A 10495-nucleotide genomic window follows, 5' to 3' on the forward strand; every position below is an offset into this window, starting at 1 on the left:
TGTCATTTTAGTGTTATTTAATTATTTCTTTTGTTGTTGTTGTTGTTTTTATTTAATTATTTCTTTACACAATGGAGTCTCAAACTGAAGAAAAATTCAAGTCCACTTACTGAAAGTCTGTTCATAACGTTTCACAAAGCCTAAAGATAAAGGCTTATGCTATGAAGACAAAGTGTAAGGAAAGATGCATATGGGCACATATTTCACTGCCATATGTAAATGTGGGTATGCTGATACTGAAAACTGTAATGTGTTTTCTTTTTTTTAAGTGTAGTAAAATGAGAATCAGGTATAGGCATATATTGTGTTAATAAGTGTGCAAAATTAAATGATTAATACTGTTAATATATAAATAAAAGTGAATCTATTCTGCTCATTCAAAAATCCATATTTTTATTATTTTCATGATCCAAACTTAAAAACAGACCCTTATATTTATCTCTCAAGTAATGACCATGCTGTAGTATTGCTTGATCTGTGGTTTCAGTCTGTTGTTAGGTGGTTGCTAGGTAACATGCTAAGCATCATTGATAAATAAAATGACAGTTATCATGTTATCACTGTAGGATTATAAGATTATTGTTATAAATCAGATGTTGCCATGAACATGCATTTATAAAGAGCTGCAGATACAAAAGAAAAAGCTTCAGATGTTGTAAGTGGTTGCTAGGCAACATTACAAGATCATAATATCTGATATAGATTAGAATCTTCTGGTGAGCAAGAAGCTACGTGCCAATTCTGGTTGCTCAGTTCCTTATCATGTAGGAGGAGTTCAGAGGCAAATATACAGAGATTCCTGGCCCAGTTTGCTATAAAGCACATTGTGTTGATAACATATTTTATTCCCAGGGAAACTGTTGTCAGTCAGCTCTACGGTTATCCAGAAATGATTTTGGTCTAATGAGCTAACAAAAGAACACAGAATTGGTAACTTTGACATGCAGACTGTTACACAATCATTAACCATAATAATGCAGGTACCACAGATTCTAACAGCATAAACTCCAAGCACAGTAGTGCAGCCACAGTGAATCGTGTGAACATATTACAGCTCTAAAACAATCACCTTTCACCTCGCAATATCACTGTCTGGCCTCGCTGCACAGCATGTCTTTGTAATTTCCTGCTAGAGTGAAGGTGACACATGCCTACGCATCAGTGAACTGTAAGAGTAATCCACTCTTTTATTAAATGTCCAGTTACAATATGTGTGTGTGTAGGCTAATGTTAATATCTTCATGGGGTTTCTATTATTTGGTTACAGACTGACAGTTAGTAATAACAGTGAACATAGTTCTTATGTTAACAAACCAAGTCACCTGATTATTTGGAAAGCTCCACACACATATAAATATTATGGTTCCACAGAGGTTTTTGGCCTCTACCTAGCATGTTTATCTAAAATGAAAACATCAGTCACCAGGGGTCACTGCTTTCTCTAATACTCTTCGTTCTGACTACAGATAAACAGAAACTGTCTTTCCCGTTATTGAGGGCTCCAAGCTCAGACTTTCAAATTATTAACAATACGACTCCAAACATGAGACGGTCAAGGAGTGAATCTGTTCTCCATCCACATGTGCTGGTCACATGACATACTGACATGGCACGTGGAGACCTTACATTCTGTTTGTAAGTGCAACATGAAGAAGAAATCTGGAGATTGTATCTGAGCAAAGAAAAGAAGAGCAACCTGACACTAAAATAAACCACTCAAAAATAACAAACACAAAAACATTTTAATGATTGTGAGGACAGTAAGTTTTACACCTAAACTTATCACATTTAGACATTTATTTCTCCTTTCCCACGTGGAGCTATCTGAGGCGGATACATATTTATAAAAGTTTGGCATCTGTTCTGTTTTCTTTCATCTCTTGATCATCTCTGAGGGATGAATGGGCACCGCAGCAGGAGCCTGGTGATATTTGATTAAAAATACTTGCAGTTTTCCTTAAAAAAAAGAAAGGGGGCAAAACACAAATGGTATCTACTTAGTATGTAGATACCATTTGAATAAATATTCATGGCAGTGAGATTTCACTGGGAGGACAGTGGACCAGTTTCATTCTGTTGATATTCATCCAGTGAACTTATAAGACTTTAAATCCACCTATAATCTCTTGGTGTGGGCTGTTCAGTGTTTTGAAAACATCACCTTTTAAAGAAGGGAGTCTTTTAAAAAGGAGAGAGAAAAAGCAGCTGAGCAACCCACGGTACCATATTAACTTAAGGCGTGCAGTAGAGTGAAGAACAGGAATTATCCTCCATAAATATGTCATAGAGAACAGTTCAGGCAAGATGCTGGAGTTCCACAGTTACAGTTCCTCTCCTCTTCCCAGGTGCTTTACCTTTAGTCACTTCCTTTGGTGCTTTGAACAATAGCAACGATTATAAGACTCAGAATGATGAGTCCTGCTACCACCGCAACTGCAATAAGCACCACTTTCATCTTCTTGTTCGCCCATCTTTTCTGTGTCTTCACCTGGGTGGATGTCTTTTCAAACTTTTTACTCTGCGAAAAACAAAATTAAAAGGTTTAAGATTTTGTTCTTGTATAATTACATTTCTAAATGTCTAATAGCTGTGATCACAAAGATAAAACCCAGAACTGACACGCTCATGCCACTTCCAAGTAAACTTATCACGTAAACAAATCCAGAGGAAGTCCTTGTATCTTTAGGTCAAACGAGTCACAGACTGAAGGTCAGCGTGTTTTTCATTAAACAGGAAAGTACAAGAAAAATGGAGATTTCGATATAACTGCAGCAATCAGTGCTTTCTTATTCAAACCTGTTAATGTTAAATCCACAGAGATTTGCTTTATGTCTCAGCTTTTGATTTTTTAGCTTCTTTCATCTTGTTTTCTCTTTAGGGCCCACATATTTCTGGTTCAGTTTGATCATATTTTTTCATCAGACAGGCATACATGAAGTGGGATAAATGATTTTTTGGGGTGTTTTTATTCTAATAGTTCTATTGAACTGGATAGATTACATTAACTACATTATAACCCACGATTTAAAGTTGCCTCCAGGTGTCACCTTTTGGCAGATTCTTTTTCCTGTGTTGTGGTCTAAGTGCAATGCAAATGATCTGGTGCTGAGTAGGGTGGTAGTAATGTCAGTGAGCAAAGCTGTGTAAATGAAAGCTCTGGACTGAAGAGTTTTAATGTTTTTGATTTAGCTGATCCCAGTTTTGTCAAACTTGCTTACTTCTGTCTGGGGTAAGCCTGTTCCTTTTTTGTATCGGTGAGATCCTCTGTAAGAATCTATGCATTTTCTTTGAAACACATAGGAACCGAACCTTGTTTTTTTCACAGTCTACGATATTCAAAAGTAGCTCAGTTTGCTTCTTGAACTTCAATTTGCCTGTCTGCTTTTTTAGTTCTCCCCCTGGCTCCTCACCAGTGTCATGTAACGCAGCCAATGGGGCAATGTGGGAATGATGCAACCTCGCTGTTGACCCCTGGAAGGATATTCATACCCAGGGAGACCAGCTTGTTTCATTCATCTTAAGAAACAATAGGAAATACCTTTCTAAATATAGCACCATAAAACAGAATCAGGATGTAAATCGCACATTTGCTTTCCTCTCCAGCTCCACCTAAAGCATATTTATAGACATCAATGTGACATGTCTTAGTATTAATCCAAAGGTGCTTGTGGAGAGGGGATCTGTGTGCCATTTGCCCCAGTTATTCACCTTCAAAATAAAAGCCAAAGACTTTTACAAGGAACATGTAGGCAAAATAGAGCTGTGCTAAGAGATGATGCTTTTCCACTTGGACAGTGTACCTCTTCCAGCAGCAGATCAGCCCTGTCTTCAAGCTCATTGAGTTTGCCAGATCTTTCTTCAGCTTTGTTCATGTTTTGCAGCATGATGACTTTCACCTCCTCCACTTCCTCCTGGGTCTTCTGCAGGTGGCTCTTCCCGTTCTCCTGTCCAATCAAAACACACAGTTTGATTAAAACTAAACCAACCCAACCTCCTAGGACCCTCACAGGAATTATGTGCTCACATTATTTAAACTTTCTCACGGTGACATAATGACAGATGTCAGTTGACACACAAACTGTGAGGCGCTCTTTGTGTTTTTGGATAAAAAGAGGATCTCAGTGAGCATGCCCACAGTGACTGTGGAAGTCATCTGTGTAGCCAAAAAATGCAGGTCAGCGCACATCATTATGTCACAACTAAAATCAAATTTAAAAAAAAGAAGAAAGTCACAAGATTGGATTTCTAATTTGGATGACTCCAGTTTTTGTTCCTGTTGTGCGTCACTTTCAAATATGTGCTATCAAATTTAAGGAGACCTGTTATGCCCATTACCAAGGGTATATTTTCATTCTTTGACTCTATTAGAGTAGAGCTTCATATCATTCATGGTCAAAAATAATCCTAATTTAGTGTCTTTGTGCAGCCCCTCATCTGCCACCAATACACAATTTTAATCTCAAGCATCTGGTTCAATTAAGGTTAAATAAATTAGATCGAGAGTTTGAGAGTTTAAAACTATACTTCTACCTTGCTGTTGCAGAAGTCACTTATCTTATAATGTCTCTGCTTAAGTTAATTAAGAGCCTCTACCATTGTAACTGTATATATGAGAGAAAGTAAGAAAAATAATAACAGGTCTCCTTTAATGGAGCTGAGACGTTTCAGTGGGCTTTTGTGGAAATTCTTTTTTAAACAGAACAAGTAGCAACACTGGATGTTTAGTTACTTCTAATTCTATTACTATATTACTTTTATTGGTGTCGTTTTTTTGTAAACAACTTTTGAAAAGAAATCGAATCAAACATTAAGCTGCCAAATAAAAAAAATGGCAACCAGCACCAACAAGATCTAGGCTGCCTGATACAGGTCAGACTGGCATCTTGTTTTATAAACACAGCAGCACTCTTCTCCACCCGTCACCTGCTTTTCAAGCGTGCTTAAGCAGGGATATGTTAATTGTTAAACTGTATAGCTACAAATATATTTCTGGAAGCAACTCACAGAACAAACTAACTTACACAGTAAAGCAAACACATTCTGACATGTTAAAACTATTAAAAAGAAAACGTGTTGCCACTCAGACTGGTACCAGCTGTTTATTAGACAGCAAATGAGCAGAACAACAACAAGAGGGATGATTTTCAAGGATATTTGTCAAGTCAAATTATCCTTGAACTACTTTCAAGGATAGTTTGACCAAAGGGCCATTGGTATCCTGACAGCTCTCTCCTTCACCTTCGTCCTCTGGGGCGTGAGAGGAAACCGACATCTCAGATACTGACAGGAACAGGAAACTGACAGACAGAGCAAAACAAATATGCCTCAGCACCTTGATTCACTTCACGCTCAGCTGTCTGTTTCTCTAAAGGCTTTCGTAGCCCTCCCATACTGCGGTCTGCTTTTCATTGGACCTGGCTAAGAAACTTGCATCTCACCCAGCAATGGTGACAACTGATTTATGCTGGGCTTATCTCATCCTGGGCATAGCAAATAGCAGCTGAACAATGGTGTATGTTTAAAATTCAGATGGCGGTGTCTTGACACAGGAAATGCTGCCCATTCCAGTTCCCCTCCTTGCTTCCTTCCTTCCTTCCCTCACTCCCTCCCTCCTGCCTGCCCGCATTCAGGTACCTGATATTATCCCAGTAAGCCACATCATGTTATAACATGCTCAGTATGTTGTATCATGGCACTGTTTTAAGTGTTCTGCTGGTCCATAAATTGTTATAATCTTAGATGTTTACTCTTAAAGCAGGATGTGTTAAATGAGCAGGTTTAAAAATGAAAAGAGAAGAAATATAATAAATAAATTCATTCCATTTAGTTTACATCTATCTCATTTCACACATGACCTGGTGCCTCTCTTGACTGAAAATGGGTTAGCCTCTCTTCACCTTCACATTGTTAATGTATGAATTAACGTCATGTTATCTCTAACTGAGAACCTTCACAGACGTCATGTTATCTCGCTGTACCGAGTCTCTGGATGAGTACGTTAGTTTGGGTTGTAAAAAGCTAAGCTAAGCTAAGAGAACTGAAGGTTGACCTGCCTGTTCATTAGTACCATAACAGACTATAAATGGTCACAGCGTGCTTTAGGCGTTCTTAAAAGTAAAGAAAATACAAAAGACAGAAAGAAAACGGCAGCTCTAACAAACTTTATCTCTCATTCATCTCGTGTTTTTTGTGAAAGCCATTTAAATGTCCTTTAGCTCAGAGGAGGCAGGTATGCACTTACCGAGTCCATGTTGTCTCGTGCTGTTTGCGTCGAAACTGTCACAGAGTCCGCATTTAAAAGGGGAGAGTCGACTCGACTTTGCAGTAAGAGGAACACCCAGGCTCCGCTGCTCTATCCGGACTAATGTCACAAATTAAGACAGAGAGATATTTCTCTGTTTTCTTTTATCCGTATCCTCTTTTCTGCGCTCGAGCTCACCTTACTCACTTTCACTTCTCTCTCCTGTGGCTTCACAACTTGTTTGCGCTTTGGCTGTGAGGCGTTCGAGGTATTCCCGGAAACCTCGTGATTATGAAAAATCATGTTACGTACAACGTCAAATGCAAAACGGTGGTGAAAAACTCCCGGATTTCCCCCGCGCTGTACCACAGTCTATGCAACTGTGTAAAGTATGCACCTAGTAGTTTATAGTTTAGACAAGAGATTTTACTTATTTTGTTTTTGTTTATTCATTTTTACACTTAATATCCGTTATACTCATCTATATAAGTATAAATGTTTTAAATACATATATTACTAAACCTATGAATGCATTGCAAATAACGATTTATATTCAAACCATGACAGCTGCATTAAATTAATTTTACGTGCTTAAGTATCAGTAAAATCTGGGGAATATTCGGCATTTCTGTGCTGCATTTGTACCAATTCACACCCACGCAGCTCGTGGGATTTACTGTTAGTGGTGAAACAGTGGTTAGCGCTGCTTGCCTCATAGTAAGAGGCAAGAACCGCTGTCCGGCTCGGGCTTCCTTGCGTGGAGTTGTAAGTTTACTCCGGCTTTTCCCTACAGTTCAAAGACATGTATGTTTGGTTAATTAGGGATTCTAAACTGGCTGATAACTCATCATCTGTCTGATATCTCTCCATCTGTCTGATAGATGGGTGTACCCCACCCAGTGGCATCTGCGTTAGAGCCCGCGACCCTGAAGTGGACCCTGAAGCGGTTAAGACTATAGATGGATAGATGACCAAAAACCTTTCCCGTGTTTATTGTGTCTTATTGTGCTTTATATCTATATCCAGAGCTTATGTTACCTTTACCTTGACAGGGGCTCTGTATATCCAGATTTGGTTTGCACGTGCACATTCATAACTTCATTAGCACAGATAACGATGGCTTTGTCGTTTGGATGAAACTATTCAGACACAGGAAATGGGTGTATGTGACTGTGGAGATGCAGGAAGTGGGTTCTCTTGTTTGTTATAGATGATCTACGAATGTCAGTTTTACATGAAATGGCTAAGCACACACTGAAATGTTTCAGTGTTTAGATATATGTCTCTAAGCTTTGTTTAAGCTTTGTTTCATTTCTAAAGCATTTCATTCATTCATTTATTTGTTCATTTACAGGCACAACAAATACCTATATTGAACATAAAATGCACAAAACAAAAAACAAAAATTGCCTGAAAAAGGAGTGGGACGAAGAAAACTTATTAAATCCCACCCCTGTACTCACTCATCAACAAAAAAACAAAAAACAAAACAAAACAATAAATTATATGTTTGTGTAAGCCAGATATGAAATTTGATGTAGAGCTGTGGAGGAGCCTGTTTTGTGTATTTTTTATGAATTTGTAGTATTGTGAACCCCCATGTGACCTGAGAAATATGCATATGACATGTTTGGCACAACATAACTTTTACTTCATGTCAACCTATCTTATAAAAAGTATAAAAACGGCATTCTTTTTAATGTGGATTTCCAACATAGCATTTCTAAACATAGTAGTTTTCTTCAGAGAGCATAAGTTATTTCTATCTGCACGCAATAACAGAATTATTTAAAAAAATAAAAAATGAGAAAAGTGTTTTATACCACAACACAAACCATGATGATGTGCTTTAGCTTTGTAATAGTTAAAGCTTGTAAAATCGAGTTAAAACTGAGGGTTATCTTCAAATTAACATACAGCATAAAAACTTCAGTGATGATTTCTTGAATCAGAATCACTTTTATTGCCGGATTTGTATACGACCAAGGAATTTGTCGCAGTGTTATGGTGCAGAAAAGAGAAAGCATCATGCCAAAAATAAAATAAATAGAGTTGAGAAAAAAGAGAAAGATTTCAAAGACTCTGGGAAAAAGCCGAAAAAAACAAACAAACAAAAAGACACTAGAACAACTGCCAAGATACTTATAAATGATGTAGCCAAGTCAGGAATTGTAGTCTCAAAGAAACAATCAGCCCTGCACAGTAATGGACTTTGAGGGTGCAGACCAAGAAAAACTCCACTTCTGCCAAAGAAACACCTTCAAGTCAGACTAAAACATGTTAAGGACAACCAGGAGACAGATTATGTATACTGGAAGTGCGTGATTTGGTCAGATAAGATGGAACTAGAGCTCCTTGGCCACAAAGTCGCTGCTTATGTTTGGAGAAAGAAGGGAGAGGTGTTCAAAGAACAGTGTTACCCACAAAGAAACACGGTAGATGTTTATGTTGTCAGTCTTCAGTGTGTCTGGAACTGAGAGTCTAATCAAGCTGGAAGAAATCACGAAGAAGGACTATATATGAATGAGAATAAGTGAAGATTTCTGTAATACCCAGGTCCAGAGGTAGGGAAATGGAACAGCTGCAGCCAGGTCCAGCTGCCAGTCACAATTAAAGGTGTGGTTTGTTACTACTCAATCAATCAATCTATCAATCAATCAAGGCTTTATTCGCCATGTGCAGGTTGCCCTGCAGTGAAATAGGACACCCCCCCCCCCCCCCCCCCCCGACCTTACACACACATCATAGACATCACATAGGGATACAGGTCGGAGATCGGTAGTGTTACGGAAAAAAAAAACACTGAAATATACACTACAATGGGAAAGTACAAGAGGAAAAAAGAGACCTCTACTCATGCTGGGCTCCTGGGAGGACAGCAGGAAACAAAAAAACTCCTCTGCACAAAAAAGCACATAAATGTCCACAGCACAACATTATGGAACACATGACAAGCCACAGGGTCGGGTGGGGGGTGAGGAGTAATCCGAAGCAAACACAGCAGCCATCCTGCCCAGCGCTACCATTCCAGCGCGGGCTCAGACCCGCCGTGTTCCCAGGAGGGAACAAGCATCGAAGGCGTTTGGAAAGGGAGGGGGGATAAGTGTGTGCATATCAGTATATATGTATGTGTGTGCGTGTCCAGAGTTCAGCTGAGACAGTGTCCTTCGCCCTGCCAGGCTAAGTAAACAGTCTTCCAGCTAACCCAGGTGGTCTTGCATGGAATGGGAAGGAACAGACTAAACACAGTCGTTATCAGGGTTTTTTTGTTCGGCTCCAGCCTTGCGACCGCAGCTGGCGCCGAAAGGGTATCCGCATGAAGTGATGGTGCTTTTTACTTTAGTGCGAACAGCTCATATGAATTTCAAAGCTGTTCTAACAGTCCAACACTGGTCTCTCAATCTCCCGTTGGAGAGCCGTGAGCTTCTCCATGATGTTATCAAACTTGCGCTCTGTGATGTTGTCATTCTTGTGCTCAAAGAGCCGATTCTGAGAACTCACGACCACAGTGAGCCTCCCCAAGATGTAATCCAATTTGCGCTCAGAGATGTTATTCCGAGCGAGCCCCTCCAAGATGTAATCCAGTCTGCACTCAGAGATCTTATTCTGAGTATTCACGGCAGCCGTGCGTTCTCCAAGATCTTATCCGTGCTGCACTCAATGAGCCCATTTTGAGAAACTCACGCCTTGTCCCATCATTTCAATCCCAGTGGGCAGCCTTGTGGGGGTTTGAACAGCCGGTTCTGCTTTCTTAAATCTTTGATAAGTCAGGGCCAAGCCAGCTCCGATCAGAAAGAACCCTGTTACCATGGTTCCGAATAGGTAGATATCTTCAGCACTCAGGCTCACCCAAGCCCAAACTTCTCGTTGAGAAAGGGGTGTCAATTGCATTTAGGGACCAGTTGATCAAATCCATAATTCCTCTTTTAGGTTTTAGAGAACAGACTGTGAGAGAGTGTTCCAGGGAAAAGTAATACAAAAAACACGAGACTAGACAAGGACATAAGAGGCTAAGCAGGGAAGCTAAGGGAGGGGAGGAGAGGAGAAAAGTGCGACCGCCTTCGTCAAGAGCAAGAGCAGTGACTCTTGGTCAAAAGGTCAGTACCCAAAACTGAAGGCATAAGCAAAGCTAAAAACAAAACCAACCAGTAAGAGGAAGTGTTACCTAACCCTATGTGAAACAAAATGTAAAAAGAAGAAAAAAAGACGTGGTTTCCCTAACTCACCAAAGCACAAGAGGAAAAACTGTACAAA

The 10495-nt window shown here is 39.5% G+C and overlaps 1 protein-coding gene across 1 annotated transcript; it reads right to left on the reverse strand.

The window, feature by feature from the left end:
- Window positions 1–631: 631 nt before the first annotated feature.
- Window positions 632–6481, reverse strand: vamp5 (vesicle-associated membrane protein 5). The gene is made up of 3 exons (XM_085367886.1): window positions 6242–6481; window positions 3801–3944; window positions 632–2518 (listed from the first exon to the last, which is right to left on the reverse strand). Exons 1-3 carry the CDS (start codon window positions 6248–6250, stop codon window positions 2357–2359), a joined length of 315 nt encoding a protein of 104 aa, XP_085224012.1. The 5' UTR covers window positions 6251–6481; the 3' UTR covers window positions 632–2356.
- Between the last annotated feature and the right edge of the window lie 4014 nt (window positions 6482–10495).

The sequence above is a fragment of the Diplotaxodon limnothrissa genome, linkage group LG12 (genome assembly GCF_057381915.1).
Source record: "Diplotaxodon limnothrissa isolate DT_005_m linkage group LG12, D_limnothrissa_male_GT1.1, whole genome shotgun sequence".
Classification (NCBI taxonomy): Eukaryota; Metazoa; Chordata; class Actinopteri; order Cichliformes; family Cichlidae; genus Diplotaxodon; species Diplotaxodon limnothrissa.